General features: G+C 39.0%; 1 protein-coding gene across 1 annotated transcript in view; it reads right to left on the bottom strand.

Moving 5' to 3' along the window:
• Positions 1-20,289, bottom strand: part of lig3 (ligase III, DNA, ATP-dependent) — a 30,177-nt gene that overhangs the window by 6,501 nt on the left and 3,387 nt on the right. Inside the window, exons 6-18 of the mRNA XM_061962733.2 lie at positions 16,081-16,247; positions 15,860-15,937; positions 15,615-15,783; positions 12,294-12,449; positions 11,876-12,007; positions 11,703-11,782; positions 9,506-9,593; positions 9,350-9,427; positions 9,168-9,291; positions 8,136-8,278; positions 7,809-7,883; positions 5,771-5,917; positions 5,559-5,709 (exon numbers count right to left, since the gene is read on the bottom strand). Of these exons, the coding sequence (XP_061818717.2) occupies positions 5,559-5,709; positions 5,771-5,917; positions 7,809-7,883; positions 8,136-8,278; positions 9,168-9,291; positions 9,350-9,427; positions 9,506-9,593; positions 11,703-11,782; positions 11,876-12,007; positions 12,294-12,449; positions 15,615-15,783; positions 15,860-15,937; positions 16,081-16,247 (1,588 nt within the window). The remainder of the gene's footprint in view (positions 1-5,558; positions 5,710-5,770; positions 5,918-7,808; positions 7,884-8,135; positions 8,279-9,167; positions 9,292-9,349; positions 9,428-9,505; positions 9,594-11,702; positions 11,783-11,875; positions 12,008-12,293; positions 12,450-15,614; positions 15,784-15,859; positions 15,938-16,080; positions 16,248-20,289) is intronic.

Below are 20,289 nucleotides of genomic sequence, written 5' to 3'. Positions count from 1 at the left end.
GACTGTTTTTTTGACATTCCTTTAGCGCAGTTAGATGCGGCTTACAACACGGGGCGGCTTATGGGTGGACAAAGTTTTGAAATATGCCGTTCATTGAAGGCGCGGCTTATAACCCAGGGCGCCTTATGGTGCGGAAAATACGGTATGTAGTTTGCTCATTTTCCTTGACTGGTGCACTAACGTCATGTGGGTTTTTTTTGTTTTGTTTTTTTTTACATATGTAGCATCATCTACAAAGATACAAAGAACTGCTATTCCGACATCTAGTGGACACATTTAGAACAGCAGTTTCTTTCATTCCAAAATTCGGCTGATTTTTATGCTTTGCAAACTCATCCCGCGGGCCGGATAAAATCTGTTTTAAAGTGTTACTGATAAATGTACTGATCATCTTTATATAGAGAACAAATACGGTGTTGAAATGTTTGAGTATTGATTAATGCAATGGTGCTCCATCTTCTTCCACTCAGGGCCACAGACAGACAAACTAAAGGATAGGGGAGGGGCATTTTAGTATTTTTTTTTTACCTTCAAAACAGTACAGTACGATGCATAGATTTTTTTTTTCCATCCATCCATTTTCTACCGCTTGTCCCTTTCAGGGACGCATAGAACTAGGAAATGCAATTTTGGTGGAAATTTCGTGTGAATGCGAAAGAGCCGAAGCCAAACTGAAATGCTAACAGTTAGCACGCTAGACAGGTAGCGTCAACAAAAAATGTGAGCAAAATGATGCTAAAAAAAGGCTAGCATGCTATTAGTACTACGCTAAAAATAGCCCGCTTAAAGTTAACGTTGGTATATCTGCAAAATTACTTCAAAAAAGCTAACATGCTAAAGCATACTAACTGTAGCATACGTTAATAGTAGGGATGTCCGATAATGGCTTTTTGCCGATATTCCGATATTGTCCAACTTTTTAATTACCGATACCGATATATACAGTCATGGAATTAACACATTATTATGCCCAATTTGGACAACCAGGTATGGTGAAGATAAGGTACCGTATTTTTCGGACTATAAGTCACAGTTTTTTTCATACTTATGTGTTTTTTTCCTTCTTTATTATGCATTTTCGGCAGGTGCGACTTATACTCCGGTGCGACTTATACTCCGAAAAATGCGGTACGTTTAAAAAAAAATGTATAAAATAAAATAAGATAAATAAATTAAAAACATTTTCTGGAATAAAAAAGAAAGTAAAACAATATAAAAACAGTTACATAGAAACTAGTAATTAATGAAAATGAGTCAAATTAACTGTTAAAGGTTAGTACTATTAGTGGACCAGCAGCACGCACAATCATGTGTGCTTACGGACTGTATCCCTTGCAGACTGTATTGATATATATTGATATATAATGTAGGAACCAGAATATTAATAACAGAAAGAAACAACCTTTTTGTGTGAATGAGTGTAAATGGTGGAGGGAGATTTTTTGGGTTGGTGCACTAATTGTAAGTGTATCTTGTGTTTTTTATGTTGATTTAATAAAAAAACAACAAAAAAAAACGATACCAATAATAAAAAAAACGATACCGATCATTTCCGATATTACATTTTAACGCATTTATCGACATCTCTAGTTAATAGTATAGTATAGTATTTATTTCTTCTGTCAATGGTCAACAAAATAAACAAACAGTTTTACATAAACAAACAGTTGTACATTCATAAATTAAAAATGTTGCAGACCGAAAGGGTTTAGGCTGAAGTTGAACACTTATTGTGCCTAACCCTATAAACAAAGTCAAATACAAGATGAGCTTCCAAAAATTATGAAATTTCCTTTTCACAGCATATTATAAATACACATTGGTTAACGTTGGTATATCTGCAAAATTACTTTAAAAAAGCTAACATGCTAAAGCATACTAACTGTAGCATATGTTAAGTACCAAAATATATCACTCTGCGATGTATACCTGAAAAATGTGTTAAAAAAGTCAGCATGCTATTAGTACTACGCTAAAAATAGCCCGCTTGCAGTTGACGTTGGTAAAATACCAAAATAAATGACACGGAGGTATATCTGCAAAATTACTTAAAACAAAGCCAACATGCTAAAGCATACTAAAATACTAACTGTAGCATACGTGAAGTACCAAAAAATATTACTCTGCGATATGTACCTGAAAAATGTGTTTAAAAAGTTAGCATGCTACGTTAGCATACATTAAGTACCACAATATGACAAGGGTATACCTATAAAATTTTATTTAAAAAAAAAAAAAAAAAAAAGCTAACTAGTAGCCTTCGGCAAGTAAAATATTTGACGCTGAGGTGCATAGCTGCAAATTTAGCAAAAAAAAAAGCTATCATGCTAATATTAGAATGCTAACGATTGTGCCGCGGGGCGTTAAATTAGCTACGAGCAGAGACAAAAGCTGTCTTTGATCTTACCAAGCAAAACGCTTGTAAAACTCCACAGTGTAGGATGGGAAGCGTGATGAAGGTGTCGGTTTCTTTGATGTATTGTAATCCACAGGAAGATTTTGTCTTGACCCCGAGATCTACAAAGCGGAGAGGAAGCAGGACCTGACCCCCCTCCAGGTACCTTTTCTTTGAATTGTTTTGTAACCAAAGGCGACGGCTGTTTACGACCCCCCGTCCTTTAGAAACAACTGTTGCCACGTAATCAGGGAAAGTCCAAATAAAAGAGGAGGCGTACAATCTTTCGTCAGAGCGTGGTGGGACACTGTGCAAGGGTACAGGTCTACGCGTTTCTCCTCATTGAGCCAAATTTAATTCTGTCTCTGGTTAATTCCTTGCTTCTTGTCTGTTTAATAGATGTCATCAGTGTTTGAACCTGACAATACATGATATAGAATATTTACAACACTAAGATCTACGGAAGCAGAAAATAGGCACAAAACGTCTAAGAACAAGCTAACCAGCATCTTAAGAACACGTAGGAAATCCTATTAGTTAATTATTAGACAAGAACAAAATAACAATTTAAAATACTTAAAATGGTGCTTACTTCTCAGACGGAAACGTAAAAAAATGACAATATGAAGAAAGTAATTGAAAGCTTCAATAACTACTTTGTAAATATTGGACCAAAAGTGGGGGAAAAGATTCCAGATCCAAGTTGATTTGGGGACTTGAATGACACTACAGACATACACTCCAACTCCTCAAGGGTGTAAGAAAAGAAATAATCCATATTGTGGAAAAAATGTTAATCCAAGACTTAACTGATTGTAACGGAATTGATATGGAAACGATGAAAAAGATTATTACAAATATTGCAGAACCTTTAACATAGATATCAGTAACCATCGTTTCAAACTGGCAAATCCCCAGACTAAATGAAAATAGCAAAAGTCGAACAGATTAATACAACTGGAGACAAACACCAGTTTACAGACCTGTTTCTTTACTTCCACAATTTATTCAAAACATGTTTAAAAACAGATTGGACAAATTTGTGAAGAAAAGTGGAACACTCGCAGACAACCAATAAGGATACAAAGCTAATATTTCAACGAGGATGACTTTTAACCAAAACAAGGGAAGAGATCACCAATGCAATAAATGGTAAGAGTGTTTTTATCCATCCATCCATTTTCTACCGCTTGTCCCTTACGGGGTTGCAGGGGGTGCTGGAGCCTATCTCAGCTGCATTGGATTTTACAAAAGCATTTGACACAATCAATCATAACATCTTAATGTAAAATTAGAAAGGTATGGAATCAGAGGGTTGGTATTGAACTGGGTTAGAAGCTACTTAACCAACAGGAAACAATATGTGAAGCGAGGAGAACACATTTCTACAACGCTAGAGATGTCTTGTGACGTACCTCAGGGATCAATACTGGGATCTAAATTGTTTAATCTTTATATAAACGGCATTAGTAAAGTTACAAAAACAACTTGAAGTTAGTATTATTGCAGACGATACAACTGTGTTTTGTTCAGGAGAGAACACAAGATAATTCAAATAACAGAAGAAATGAACAAATTCAAGCGATGGTTTAACAAAAACAAATTACCGTGAATTCTCGGCTACTTTTTTCCTACACTTTGAACCCTGCGGCTTATAAAAAGGTTTGGCTAATTTATGGATTTTTGTTCGCTGACGGCAATAATAAAAATAATGTTATTTTTAAAATAAAAAAACACTGACATGGTGTTTTAATGTTTGTGCTATGGCACCACCTATTGAACAAACTTGCTCACTACAGGTGCCGCGGTGGCCTTCCATTTATCAGCAGTGCTTTTTTTTTCCAACCTGAGTGCAGTTCTACTGGTATGGATTCTTCATTCATCACTCCAAGCAACATGTACGTTCTACAAAATAACTAAAACTGTTTATACTTACTAAACTGTCCCATGTGTGATATCTGTAGGAGTGTTTTCATGCATATTTCTACATGCTATCGTAATGTAATAACAATAGCGTTGTTAGCATTAGCTAACATGCTAACACGTTTACGAGGGTCTGTGTTAGTATTATTAACTTACAACGGCATTCTTTTTGTATTGTTTCAGTTTCGTAAATTCACCAAAACGTCACCGTGGAGTTATTGAGTCTGTTTAGCTGACTGGAGAGCTAGCTTCCGCAGCTAGTGGGTCCATGACGATGACTTCCGTTTTGTTTGATAAGCCGTTTTACTGCAGTGTTACAAACACTGTTTGGAAACAATTAAGTTATTTAATAAAACATTTACAGAATCTTACTGTGCAAATAACTCATTTCACAACAGATACATCTGCTGCTTAAAGTCCGGTGCGGCTAATGTATGGAAAAATATATTTTTCTTCTAAAAGTTAGTGGGGGCGGCTTATATCCTGGTGCGCTCTGTAGTCTGGAAAATACGGTAATTCCCACTATTTCTTAAATCAGAAACAGAACTGTATAGTTCTTTTTGCCCTGTTAGTTTGCAAATAGCCTTATCAACAGCATATGCATTCATTCTCACTACGTATTAGATTAGAATAGAATGATTTTATTATCATATGTCAGCATAATGAGATTATAACTATGCATATTTGATCAAGAATATACTGTACATCAGATACTCAATTCCCTACTTAAGCACGTCTGCATTTTGTTGCTCTGTACAATGGAACCTTGATTTACAATCGCCTCTATTTGCGAAGTTTACGATCTACAAACTTTTGGATGGGCCCAAGTATGCCTCCGTGTGCAAAGCATGTCTCTGTGTACGAGCGTTTCATTAAGTTATGCCTGCCAGACACAACTTTATTTATTTTCTCATTTATTCTTCTGTTTGTGTTCCAGATCGAGTACAGGAGATGGAGAGAAATTGCTACAAAACAGAAAGGGGGTTGGAATAAATAAGCTCTGCTTCTACCTACTTCTTTTCGGACTTGTTGTATTGAGAAACTGGAAATATGTAATGTATCATATTAAAATAAAACCAATAATAAAGTTATTTATTTTTTACACTTGCATGACACATTGTTTTTCACAACACCTTAATCCCAGCAGTACCTATAAAAGACCACTAGATGGCAGCATTGCTCGGTAAACATTACACATCTATAACTCCGGAGTTAACATGTTTTTAAGACTGCTACTCACTTGTCTTTTTGGGCGTGGCTCTTCCGTTCGCTGATGACAAGGGGGCGGGGGAGTTTCCGCCGCTGTCCCCTGGCGGCGAGCCCTTGTCCTCACCGGACGGTCCCGCCGTCACTTTGAAGTCGCAGTTCTCTTTGGAGATTCGATACAAGTCCTGAGGCAAAGAGACCGTGTGTCAAAAACAACATTTGCCGCGACAAGGCGCCGAGTCGTACTTTGAGTTGGTGCAGGTTGGTGGCGCTCTTCCAGTCCTTGTCGTCGCGGATACGAGTCATGCGGGGAAAGCGGATGGAGATGCCGTCGGCCGTGTGCATCTCCGACTTGGAGAACTCCGCGCCTGTGATCTCCCACACTGGCGCTTGCTGCCACCACACAAAAACTCATCAGGAAAACACGCTGCTGCCTCGACTCGCAGACGACTACAACGCATCCCCCATGTCAAAAACTACATGCTTTGTGTCGCCAAGTGAGTCATTTTACTGTCGTTTGCTTTTCTTTTTACACTTGTAGAAATCTTGCCTGTTACTCCAAACTTTAAATATTTTACAAGGGTGCCAGTTTTGACTCTGGAACAGATTAAATACCTCAATGCATTTTTACTATGAAAAAATGTTTTTTTTAAACTACTCGGAAGTCACAAGGAGTGCTCCCCCTTAAGGGGACAGTAGGTAATTACAGCATAAAATGACTTCATTCTGGCTGAGTTCTACAATACTGTTGAGCAACGTTCCCTCTAAGGTGCGCGCCTGCGCAATTGCGCACTGCTCACGCGTCCTCTGCGCACAGCAAATTAATGCAGCGCAGAAAATCAAAAATCCCATCTGAATTTTAAACAAAATAAACACATTACAATTTATTCTGTATGATTTTGCAATGCAACTCTGTGAGTGACAGGTGACAACAAGAGTGGCCCCAATGAATAAAACAATCTTTGTCAACAGTTCAATTATCGTCTGTCGATACACTTTACGGACAGGAATTCCATCAATCACTTTATTGAGCAAAACTGTTTGTAACCACACCAAAAACATGAGTAAAAAAAACTTTTATCTATAAAAACTGGTAATTTTCTGCCATACAAACCAGGCTTAAACCAACGTTGTCATCCGTCGTTTCAACAGAAGCCGCTCGCTCTGTCTCACCTGCACCAACACACGCACTCATGGCACTTAGCAAGTGCTGCGTTTATGGCCACACAAAAAGTCGGACAACCCCAACGCCACACAATGTGTAAATGCCAGGTTGTAACACTCTGACTCCTCAATCAGATGTGTGCTTATTTTACTGCCATTTATTAAGAAGGTTAATCTAAGGATATTATTCATGAAATATTGTCACTAGATTTAATAAATGCTAATAAAAAGATGTATTTTACAGACAGAAAGTTACAGGAACTAAATGTAATCTCTGAAAGGTGTAACATTTCTTTTAAAGGCAGGACCCGCAGCCAGACATAAAATACTAGCACATAGGTCATGAAAAACATGTTTTTTGTTATTGTCATTGTAAGAGGGCAAAATCCCTTCCATCCATCCATCCATCCATTTTCTACCGCTTGTCCCGTTCTCGGTTGCAGGGGTACTGGAGTCTATCTCAGCTGCATTCGTGCGGAAGGCGAGGTACACCCTGGACAAGTCACCACCTCATCACAGGGCCAACAGATAGACCACACTCACATTCACACACTAGGGCCAATTTAGTGTTGCCAATCAACCTATCCCCAGGTGCATGTCTTTGGAGGTGGGAGGAAGCCGGAGTACCCGGAGGGAACCCACGCAGTCACGGGGAGAACATGCAAACTCCACACAGAAAGATCCCGAGCACAGGATCGAACCCAGGACCTTCGTATTGTGAGGCAGACACACTAACCCCTCCGGCAAAATCACTTATATCAGAATTTTTTTTTAATAAAACATTTAAATGGTTATGATGTCAGGTTTGGGACAGGTGTGACGCTGATGTGGCCACAGTGTGCACGTCTGATGTTGCTCACATGTGATCCACTGAATGCTCAGGGAGTTTGTGCGTTCGCTCACACACATGAAAAATTAGAGGGAACATTGCTGTTGAGACATAAATGTAAATGAATAAGTGTTTTGCTCGCTTAAAAAAAATTTAAATAATATATAATGTGTCAAACTTTAAAATACTTAACAGCTTTTGTTTTTGGGGTGTGGCCATGTAAATGTTTACATTTTTACTTTACTTTTATTTAATATTTGTTGTATGTTCTAAATGTCGATTGAGACTCACCTCAGGGTTTCTAATAAGAAAATCGGGATAGTAGTTTTTCACAATTTTCAGCCAGCTAGGGATTTTACTGGGGTCCTAAAAAACAGAATCAGAAAATAGAAGTTGCTCAAAAAAGGTTCATTATGTCTTCTTATGCATATGCTTTTCAAATTTGGTTAGGTGACCCTTCGGAAGAAGACTGCAGATGGCAGTCGAAACATGTCAGGTAAAAATTCCATCCAATATACCGGAAATATGGTCTGATTACAAAAACACTTGAAAAGAAAATAGAAGAGCGAAGACGTTTTTCGTTTCGTATTCCGGGCAGGCTGCCCTCTTTTGGCTGACCTTGCTGATTTTGATGACGTCTAGCTCTTTCTGGAGCCGAGCCAACATGGCATCGTCGTAGCCTCCCGAGCACTTGGTGACCGTGCACCACTTTTTGGAGGCTGGGTCAAAGCAACCCATGAGGAAACTGGACATGATGCCCCCTGGTGGTGAGAGAGAGACATTTTACATTTAAAAATCCATTAGATTTGTTCAATACTTGCCAGAGAATGTTTGATTATAAGCGTTATTAGAATCAGCATTTATTCCTTGAATTAAATTAGCCTAAAATGGCAAACAACTTTGTTCTCGGTCCAAAAACATTTTTTCTTAAACAAACTAATGTAATCCTTTGTGATATTTCACATTTGGATTTGCTGGCGTTTCCATGTTGTATTTTCATATTAGTCCACCAGATGGCCCTACTTTTTCCCATTTAAAGCATGCAGCACACCTTTTTTTGTTTTCTGATTTAAAACCCACAAAAAATGTGTTATATTTGTTTCAGGCAGAAATAGTTTGAAAAGATTCATATTTTTTAAAATGGTTTAGATAATATTTTAAATAATAAAGCTGTTACGTAAGCATACTGGCCTTAAAATGCTAAAAGCTTAAAAAAAAATCATGTTAATTTCAAGCTCAAACAGTTTTAAAGTATTGATACATTTAAAGTTAAAAATTTAATATTTTGAAATTGTATGCCAGATTTTGGGAAAGCGGACATTTTCGTTATCATTAATTGAGGATATGAGCTGAATTCACTGATATGTGTCATTGGCTTTGATATGGTGCCTGATGATGTGGATTTGGGCAAGTGTGTTGGCGCTGGTGTAGGAGCAATAAAATCATAATTAATACACTTCCCAGCCAGCTCGGTGAGATGATGAAGTGCGCGGCGAGCCAACTTCCTGGGAGTTTAAACGCAGCACTAAAGCTGTCAGGAGGCAAAATGACGTAAAGTTTTACGGCGGGAAAACGACTCTGCAGCATTTGCGCTAATGAAGAAGCGGAAGAAGAAATCATTTGGCTTCTCAAACACCCACACACACGCACCATTGGAGCCTTTGCCGTAGAAAGCCCCCAGTACCACCAGGTCTGCTGTGTCGGCCATGGCTCCCTCATTCAAGTAGTCTTTCTTAACCTTCAGCCAGTGGCGCTTGCCTGGTTCATAAGAGCCCTGACAGACACACACTTCATCAACAACACTCCAACACTTTCTACAAGTCTACACTGACCTTCACGTCTTTAAGCACCAGGCCTTCAAGACCTTCTCTGATGACTCGAGTGATCATGTCAGCAAGGTCTCCTGCACGCTGTAACACGCGCACACACACGTGTGTGTAAGTCTAGCCCAACAGTTTATAGTGAAGAGTCATCGTGATCGGACTTACTGTGACGTGCTTCATCTCAGAGAAGAGGATTCGGTTGGGCACCACCACCATGTTGTCGTGCAGGAACTTCCTGCGCTCAGACAGCGGCCTAAACACAATAAAACACTTTAACACTCCAGTATGAGAACATTGTACACCTAAATAGTTATTGCAACTTTTTCACTAATATTGAAGCATTGCGTATTGTTCCATAGCAATACTGATCCAATACAATAAGAATCATACATACCGTATTTTTCGGACTATAAGTCGCAGTTTTTTTCATAGTTTGGCCGGGGAGCAACTTATGTGTGAAATTATTAACACATTACCGTAAAATATCAAATAATATTATTTAGCTCATTCACGTAAGAGACTAGATGTATAAGATTTCATGGGATTTAGCGATTAGGAGTGACAGATTGTTTGGTAAACGTATAACATGTTCTATATGTTATAGTTATTTGAATGACTCTTACCATAATATGTTACGTTAACATACCAGGCACGTTCTCAGTTGGTTATTTATGCCTCATATAACGTACATTTATTCAGCCTGTTGTTCACTATTCTTTATTTATTTTAAATTGCCTTTCAAATGTCTATTCTTGGTGTTGGGTTTTATCAAATAAATTTCCCCAAAAAATGCGACTTAAACTCCAGTGCGACTTATATACGTTTTTTTCCTTCTTTATTATGCATTTTCGGCCGGTGCGACTTATACTCCGGAGCGACTTTTACTCCGAAAAATACGGTACTTGTATTATTTTGTTGTGTTTAAAGTTAGAAAAGGTTTGATCAAGTGAAATTAATCAAGCAGAGGACAGGGGTAGGCATGAAAAATCTTACTTTTTTAGTATTAACTAGGAACGTAACAGTATCAAATCTCCCGGTATGATATTGGGGTATATGTCCCAAAAAAACAACAACTGATGTTTGGCCTCAAATATATTTTCTGGATGACGGTTTACGAGGTGGCGACTTGTCCAGAGCGTACAATGCCTTCCGCCCGAGTGCAGCTAGATAAGCTACAGCCCCACCACAACATCGAGAAGAACAAGCGTTGGAAAATAGATGGACTGATTGTGGATTTATCGAGTAGTTTTTCAGTTTCCTCATATATCCCGCACTGTACATTTGTTTTTTGGGTGATTTCCCTCCGTGCGGTGCGACTTGACCGGCTGGATCTGTCTTGGAAATGCTCGACACGAAAGTGGTGCGCCAGAATGCAGTCTTTTCTTACTTTCGCCAAAGAGGTAATGTTTGCGTCCGTCTGTTTGTTAGCAACAAAACTCAATAGTTATGGATAGAATTTGATGACATTTCGACTGCGAACACACTTCCCTGCCTTCTTCTTTGCAGCAGTAAAACACGCTGCATGACTGTATCAAAATATATATCGAAGATTTTAAATGCAAACCGATATCAATTGATACTTGTTTTACTCATTTTGGACCGAAATCAATGTCAGATCAGACCTTGTGCTTACATGCCAATTTTTAACAAGTGTAGAATAAAATACCATCAAATATATTTATATATAAATAGTAAATTTCTTTGCTTAAATTCCATTATCATATGCATAAAATACATATCTAAAACTCCAGAAAATGATTGTGATTCCTTAAAATATATTTTTTTAATCTGAATGACAAACGAAAAAAATGTATACAAATATCAATATTTTATTTACTAAAATATAGATTCAACAATATAAAATTGTTAAGACTCTTTTTTTGGTGACTTAAAATAATAATATGTAAACATTCATACAATCAACTTTAGTTAATATTCAAAAATAAGATTTTTTTTAACTTAATCACTTGAAATGACAATATTGAAATTATTCTAAAATTGTAACAATAGAAAATTTAGACAGCTTAACCTACTAAAAAAAAGATTATACGAAATAAAATTCAGGTACTTTGTGTAGGACACATTTTTGGCCTATATTAAAACTTTGTTATAAAAACAAAACATTAAATGTATAAAAATTTAAGGCTAAAAACGGATTAATACTATTTTCTACCTTTGTAATCCATATATATATAAAACTTTTCATTTTAACAACAGAAAAAGATTGTAATCCATTACAAACGTATTAGTTTTTTTTGCAACATTACATTTTAAAATTACATAGTTATTCTACATAAAAAAAATTATTAATATTATTGTAGCCAGTTATTTACTTTAAATGAGTGTATTTTACAGCGTATACCTCTCCATTAGACTGGTGCCATTGAAGTAGATGCAGTCAAAAACAAAAAGGCACACGTTGGCGTCTTGAAAGGCAGCTTTCTAAAAGACACACAGGACATTAGGTTTTACCACCATGACTTTGGAGTGATCCCAAAGGTGCTAATTTGACACACATTCAGTGTACGCTGTTACCTTGTGCACGCCCAAAGTCCCAAAGGGCAGCGGCTTGCTGGTGTTGGTGTCGATGAGCAGCACCTCGGCGTCCAAAATCATACTGTGGCCGCCGGGAAACGCCTGAGGGATGTACTCTTTGAAGTGGGCCACCTGGAGTGCAGATCGGAAACTTTTAATTGAACCCACATCGAATTGTATTTACTGGTGGCTTGCCAATATGGGGATTTGATGTCCCGCAGCACCCTCTAGTGGTGAGAATAAGCTAAGGACAATGTGAAGCCTGCAGTGTTTATGTCTGCATGCTGAGAGAACAAATGTTGATACACCCTGGTGGGATGTGTCTCCGTTTCCTGCTGTGACAATCACTTGGGGGCTGCTAATCGTACAAGAGCATCACATGCATCATGTGTTTGTGTGTGTTGTTGTTGGTACTGACTTTGTGCGGCAACACAGGCTTGAGGCTGCGGCTAAAGTAGCTGAAGTTGTCGCCGTTCTTGTGGACCTGCACGCGCTCGCCGTCATACTTGATCTCCGAATACATGCCATTGGGGCATTTCTTCATGGCGTACTCGATTGACTTGCACGCCTCTGCCTGGGAATAAAAAATAAATAAAAAAGACAAAGTCACAAAACCAAGAGAACATTTAGCTGTCAACAAGGGTTATTGTGTTGCCATTATTTTCTTTTATTCCGTTGCAGCAATATTGGAAATCTATGTCTAATCTAGTCCTTTTTGCACTTTGTAAAAGGCATAAAGTTGGCCCGGAGGCTAACGTGAATTATGTTTGTGAGTCCACAGATGTGTTTTAAAAGTAATGTGTGAATCAATACATGTTTTGTAAATGCCTTCTTTGGTCCTCAGGCTATGTTTGAAGCTGGAATATGCAACTTAAAATCATCAATCTGAAAAAGATGCTAAGCAACAATAGGAGAACAGGGCCTCATGTATTAATAAGTGTGTAGAGGCACAAAAACCTGGCGTACGCCCTTTTTCACAGCAGAGCTGAGCTGTATCAAGAGTGACCAAAACGTAGAAATGTGGGGTGCCTCATGCCAACTTCATGTTTCACGTACGCACATTTCTACATGCTGTGGATACTTTGGCAACACAGTCATAGTCGTTTTTCGCCAATGCATTTAATGCTCCATATTCATATATAATTTGTGAGAACTTCTATGAATTTAACTAGGCGATCATTTTGCCACCAATTGCTGTCACAATGTGTTCCTGTGACTCCAGCACAGCTTGGACAGCAGCCGCTGAGGGTTGAGGCACAAATGGCACTGGAGACGGAGGAGGAATGGCCCGACTTTGTGTCACGTGGCTGCTACTGCAAGTAGCTTTCCTGTGTTATAATAATACATTGAGTAATCAAACAAGAGTCAAAGTCTTTTGAATCCTTTTTGATAGTGCTGGCACGTTTAAATTTAAAATATTTCAAACCAAATATTACCGGTACATAATTTTCACATGAAACTCTAATCTGGCTGTGAGCAGGCTACTGTATAACATTGTGTTGTCACTCACCTCCTATAAAATATTACTTATCATTGCAGCGATCTTTTCAAACAGGGTGCAGCAGGGCTGCACAATTAATGAAATTTTAATCGTGATCACGATTTTGGCAGCTACGATTAAATGAGGGTGATTGTCAGTGATAATATTTAAAAAAACAAGCTGAGCTGCATTTCAAACCAAGCTCGTTCACAAGTCAGCCAACCACCAGGGGGCGACCAATAGACAGCGCACTCATGTGAGAGCGAGTAAGAATGAGTGTGAGGTGAGAGGTTGAAGGTAGATCAGCCAGGAGCTCCCAAAAATATTAGGAAAAATATATACATTATTACATCGGTCCTCCCACAGAGTTACCCACAGGGAACCACAGGCACACATTTTAACCCCGGAACATGACTGCACGCCTCGCCGTTCTCGAGGCACTAGGGATGATGTTTGATAAGAAATTATCGAGTTCGAGCCCATTATCGAATCCTCTTATTGAACCGATTCCTTATCGATTCTCTTATCGAATCCAGATAGGTTGTTGTATATGGAAAAAAACACAGTATTTGGTTTTACAAAAGCTCACTTTTATCTTATAAGAAAAAATAAAATAAAATAAATAAATAAATATTGACTGTTACCCCCCTAAAAACATTAAAAAAATAAATATTGACTGTTGTTACCCAAAGTATATTAAGTGGGATTTTTCAGAAAAACAAATATATACAGTAACACAAAAACAACCTGTCTCTGTGAATAGCCATGCCTTGAGGCGTTTTTTCCGGTCCATTATTTTTGCTGCTTGTGTGACATCACAGGAAATGACTTAGCTCAGTCTAATGACTGAGCTACGTCATTTCCTGTGATGTCCCACAGGGCATTTCTTGTGGGACGGGATTCGTTCCCCGGAATTCGAATAAAGAACCAACTCTTTTTCTTTACTATAGTGGCCTTGATTCTCAAAAAGGGATTTGAGTCCATGGAATGGGTTCTTTTCTTATCGAACGGTTCTTTTCTTTTCGAACAACCGGAAGAACCGGTTTCGAACATCATCCCTACGAGGCACTCCCCGCTTGTTATGTGAAACCCTGAAATGCAAAATCCAAACAAATTATCGATTTGCGGAAATACGTTAAGCATTAACAAAACTTCCTTCTTTCCTCAACCGCACTGTAAAGCTGGTTGCTAACAGAGCGGGTTGCCGCTACCGGCGCAAAGCCCCAACGAACAGCTACAAAAGCAGGGGTGCCCAAATTACAGATGACCGTACCGTATACATCTACTGCTCAAAGACGCGCCAAAATAACGGCTGTAATAACGTTTTGTTTGGCCAAAGACATACGTCCTATATATACTGTGAGCAGTACAATGAATGTGTTCCTTAGTATGTGACTTTGGTGCTTAATCTTATTTTTTCATTTGTTTGCACTTTATAATCGCACCCTGCAATGGCACATTTATTTTGGTTAGCCCTTTGTCTTTTGTACATTTTATTTTATTAACAATACATTTTTATAGTTTCATTTTAAAATAAAAGCCAAGTTCACAAACGGTTTGTTTAAAATATAAAGTGCAATAAAATATGTACTAATTAACAGTAAATAATCGTGATTTCAATATTGATAAAAAATAATTGTGATTATTATTTTGGCCATAATCCTGCAGCCCTCGGGTGCAGCACTACTTTATTTTCGGTCCTCTCGCCTGTTTTGGCCAGCACATCCATCTTATTCTTCAACTTCTTCCTGATGTCCAACTATTTATTTTTCATTTCAGCCTGTGTGAGGTTCTCCGAGGCCAGCAGCATTGACAGTCTCACACACTTTATCCCACTCAAACCTTTTTTGTTCACTTGAAATCGAAGAAAGAAGCTCCTCCTACTGCTTGGCGGTAAATTGTGATTGGGCAGAAGGTGGAATCTCAGGCACATGGCAAATTTCAATATGATTTGCACATTTATAAGGGGGCATAGCCTGGGCGTGCCCAGCCAGGCCAACATGTGCAGTCAATTCCACGTTGATTGGGATGTAGTGTGCTTGGATTAGTGCGTGCGGACACTTTATTACATCTGTTTTTTTTTTTGCGTACGCCGTTTTCTAGATTTGAGCGTATGCCAATTTTTAGTAAGAAATCCACGCAGCTCTCAATAAATGAGGCCAGGGGGCTGTTGATTCATCCTAGTGGTGACTAAGGGCGCTGCCGCAAAGTGGACTAAGCTATCATTAGCATATGTATATCGTTGTTAGCGGGACTCACCAACATGGGCTGAACCGGGGTCATGAGCGACGCCTCTATGGTCAACAGTTTCCTTGGTCCCGACCCGTTGGACGCCTCCTGCTGATTCTTCAGTACCCGCTCGATCACGTCGCCCAAATTTCGGGAGGCCTTGAAGGCATCGTAGGCGTTCGGGTCGACGGCGTCCAGCCTGACAAAAGTGGGAGGCGAGCATAAAAATTTAGATTTTTATTTTTCAGGGTTAATGTGTGAAAGGAGACACTTACACGTGTTTTGCTCCTGAGTTCATCTTCAGGTCGTGCTTGATGAGACGTATGATGCATTTGAGGTCGTTGCTGGTGCATCTGTGATGGAAGAGGTTTCATTGTTAGTTATGTTCTGGTAAAAACCGATGTAGGCTCGCTTCATACGTTTTGTGGCGCTAAAAGTTCTGCAGGCGGCGCCCATACCCGTTAATTAACAAGTAACGAGGTAGTGATTAGATTACTTTTTGGCAACGTCCTCCAGCTCGCTCTGTTGCTCGTCCTCCTTGGTGAGCTGGGCGAGGCGGGTCAGCGACGCATCTACTTCCTGGAGGGTCAGGAGGCTCTTAGCCGACGGCGGAAATGCTTTGCTCTCGTCGAAGAACATCCGTACCGTTTCTGACACATCACCCTTAGAAAAAAACAGAGTAACGCACAAAAAATTTACATGTTTGTTTTTAGGCTTCATTTCTGCCATGCTAAACAGAATGTAAATGTAAATATAAAGTAAGCTAGAGATGCTAACAGACATTTAAAACATTTTTGACATTAGCAATACTGTGAATGTGCTTGTCTCAGCTTTCACACGATTTTTGTTGTACAATAGCAAAAGTGTGAATGGTCGTTTCTCAGCATTAACGCTTATGTTATTATACAATAAACAGTGTGTATCAGAATCAGAATCAGCTTTATTGTCATTACGCAAGGTAACGAGATTGAGGCCATTCCATACAGTGCGATGTGTGCATGCTAGAAAAACAATGTGCAAATATATAAAAATATAAAAAATGTAGAAGTGCAATGAATATGGTGTGAAATGAATATATACATGAAAAACAAAAAACAAAAAAACAAAAACAGGGTGGTTGGTGGAATGGGTTATTGCACCGAAGAGAAGGCAGTTATGAGGGACAATGGGGCAGTCCGTTCAGGATGGTTATGGCCCTGGGGAAGAAGCTGTTCTTTAGCCTGTTTGTTTTGGTTTTAATGCACCTGTAGCGCTTCCCAGAGGGCAGCAGGTGGAACAGGTCAGAGCCAGGGTGGGTGCTGTCCTTGATGATGGCACTGGCTCTGTTGAGGCAGCGGGAGGTGTAGATGTCTGTCAGAGAGGGGAGAGGGCGGCCGATGATCTTCTGAGCCGTCTTGACCACTCTTTGCAGCCTCTCCCTGTCTGCTGCAGTGCAGCTGCCGTACCATACCGTAATACAGTAGGTCAGCAGGCTCTCGATGGACGAGCGGTAGAAGGTCAGCAGCAGGTCAGGCTTCAGGTTGTACTTCCCGAGGACTCTAAGGAAGTGTAGCCGCTGCTGAGCCTTCTTGATGATTGATGTGGTGTTGACTGTCCAGGAGAAGTCATTAGAGATGTGGACTCCAAGGTACCTGAAGGTGTGGACCCTCTCTACACGCTCGCCGTTGATGTAGAGGGGGGCAGGGTCGGTGCTGCTCCTCCTGAAGTCGACGATGATCTCTCTGGTCTTGCTGGTGTTGAGAGCGAGGTTGTTCTCCGAAGACCAGGCCGTCAGCTTCAGGACCTCCTCTCTGTAGGCAGCCTCGTCACCCCTGGAGATGAGCCCGACCACTGTGGTATCGTCGGCGAACTTGACGGTAAGGTTGTCACTGTGGGCCGGACTGCAGTCATGGGTGTAAAGGCAGTAGAGGAGGGGGCTCAGCACACAGCCCTGTGGGGAGCCGATGCTCAGCGTGCGGGAGGATGAGAGGTGCGGGCCAAGTCTCACATTATATGTTGACCGATGCGAAAATACAGTCTGGCCCCGTTTATACTGCACACCAAATCTGACTTTTTTGCCCTCAAGTGACACAGATTGATTTTTTTCCCAGTTTAAACGCTCCAAAGTGCTTCAGATCTGACCTTTTCGCATCAGTTTCAGGCCACATCAGGAGGTAGTCCAAATCTGATTGGAATCTGATCTTTTCAATTGTGACTTCAGTCTATACGCAATGCAACCTGAATGTAACCCTTATGTGACTTTTTCGTCAGCCTTGGGCGAGCTATGTTATTTGTGTGCGCGGGAAAAGATGCAGCCCGCCAGCGGATGTGGATACTTCATCGCAACATCCGGTTTCGGTGAGCAAAGTCTGTTTTGGACAGCAGGTTTTTCTGTGCATCACTAGTCAATAGTGCACAAATAATGGCAATATGTAATATATAAATATGTATTTTGATTCAGAAGAAATAACGATTGTTGAAGGACCGGAATTGACGCTTACATGTGAGTTGAAAAATAAAGCTAACGATGATCCACGCTGATGTCCGTGTCTCCTCTAATTAACAGCCATAAAAAAATTAGAACACTCCCAAAAATATTACACTATACATATCCATTAATACTATACATCACTTAAATGTCTTTTTACTTTAAAAAAAAAACACTCATTTTTAAGGTGTTGCGACTTTTACTTTATTTAGTAGTAGTAGCAGCGACTTCCTTGTTCATTTATGAAATTCGGTCAACTTCCTTTGTTTTCACTTTATCGAACTGCCCTTTCAAGTGATGTCGAGGCCACATTTGGGGCCTGTGCGCATTTACACTGCAGTCTGATAAAGATCACATTTTACTTGCAATGTAAACAGTCGGCTGGGAAAAAAAATCTGATTTTGAAAAAATCTGATTTGGTCCACTGAGGCCTACAGTACAAATGTAGTATTTTATGTTCTGTACACATTAGCAATACTGTGAATTAAGACAATTTTTATGGTATAATAGCATTCACACTATTTTTATTGTATAGCAGGTGTGAATGCTGTGAGACAAAAAATCACACTTTTGCTATAAAACAATGAAATATGTGAAAATTGAGAGGTGCTAAAGGGTTGTCTTCAAATAGTCAGGGATTCGATGGTTCGATTTCACTATCAACCTCGTAGTGGTTGAGGCACATAGCCGTAATCCCCCAACCCCTGATATGCAAAACCAACTTTTCTTACCTATTGGTTCCTGTTTTTCTGTATTTGAGATCTGCATAATGCAAATGCAAAATCAAACAATGGAGGCATGGTAGAGGTATTCATAAAACAATCTTGCCTTCCTTCATACTTCCTCCAAACAAACTGTTTGGGATTTGCACAACTTGACGTTTTTCCAACATGTGAAGTCAGCGAATATCTCCATATATGGTATAGTTTTACCCAAAGAGCTTTGCGCGGGTCCGCCATTGTAGTCTGACGCTGTAATCAAAAAGTTCCTTTTTTTCCTCTATCTTTTGTGGGGCAGACTGGCTCGTAGATGGACATGCATCTTCCGCTTTTGCCATTTCTATAGTGCTCATTTATATTTGACATTAGACTCCATATGGAAGCACTAAAAACTAAAACATGGCTGACGGGGAGAAGATGCTATAAAAGTGGAGGCACGTAAATAATACCGCCCACAAAACTGAAGAGAGGATTAAACATAATCTATGCACAATTTTGACCAAACAATCATCATTACATGTTATGTAGACTACAAGTAAATGTTTAAATGTATAAAGAAATCATATGACCCCCATAAAAAAATGTCGACTGATCATCGACGACAGACAGAATCTCATCAGATTTGACCATGAAAATCTTAAATCAAAAACCACCCTAAACAGAAATTATTTTCAAGACACACTAGCAATAGTATGAATACCCATGTCTCAGCATTCACACAATTGTATTAGTATAGCAAGTAGGGCTGCGAATCTTTGGGTGTCCCACGATTCGATTCAATATCGATTCTTGGGGTCACGATTCGATTATAAATCGATTTTTTCAATTCAACGCGATTCTCGATTCAAAAGCGATATTTTTCCGATTCAAAACAATTCTCCATTCATTCAATACATAGGATTTCAGCAGGATCTACCCCAGTCTGCTGACATGCAAGCAGAGTAGTAGATTTTTGTAAAAAGCTTTTATAATGTAAAGGACAATGTTTTATCAACTGATTGCAATAATGTAAATTTGTTTTAACTATTAAATGAACCAAAAATATGACTTACTTTATCTTTGTGAAAATATTGGACACAGTGTGTTGTCAAGCTTATGAGAGGGAATGCAAGTGTAAGCCACTGTGACACTATTCTTTAATTTTTTATTTTTTTTATAAATGTCTAATGATAATGTCAATGAGGGATTTTAATCACTGCTATGTTGAAATTACTGTTGTTGATAATATTCTCTTTTTTTTTCACTACTTTTGGATTGTTCTGTGTCGTGTTTGTGTCTCCCCTCAATTGCTCTGTTTATTGCCGTTCTGAGTGTGGCTGGGTCGGGTTTGGTTTTGGAATTGGATTGCATTGTTATGGTATTGCTGTGTATTGTTTTGTTGGATTGATTATAAAAAAAAAAAATTTAAATAAAAAAAAACAAAATTTTAAATTAAAAATTAAAAAATTAAAAATTAAATAAAATCGATTTTTGAAAAATGAGAATCGATACAACGTGAGAATGGCGATTTGAATTTGAA

This window comes from Nerophis lumbriciformis, linkage group LG09 (assembly GCF_033978685.3).
Source record: "Nerophis lumbriciformis linkage group LG09, RoL_Nlum_v2.1, whole genome shotgun sequence".
NCBI lineage: Eukaryota > Metazoa > Chordata > Actinopteri > Syngnathiformes > Syngnathidae > Nerophis > Nerophis lumbriciformis.
The sequence above is the reverse complement of the archived record's forward strand: the minus strand, read 5'-3'. Positions and strand labels throughout refer to the sequence as shown.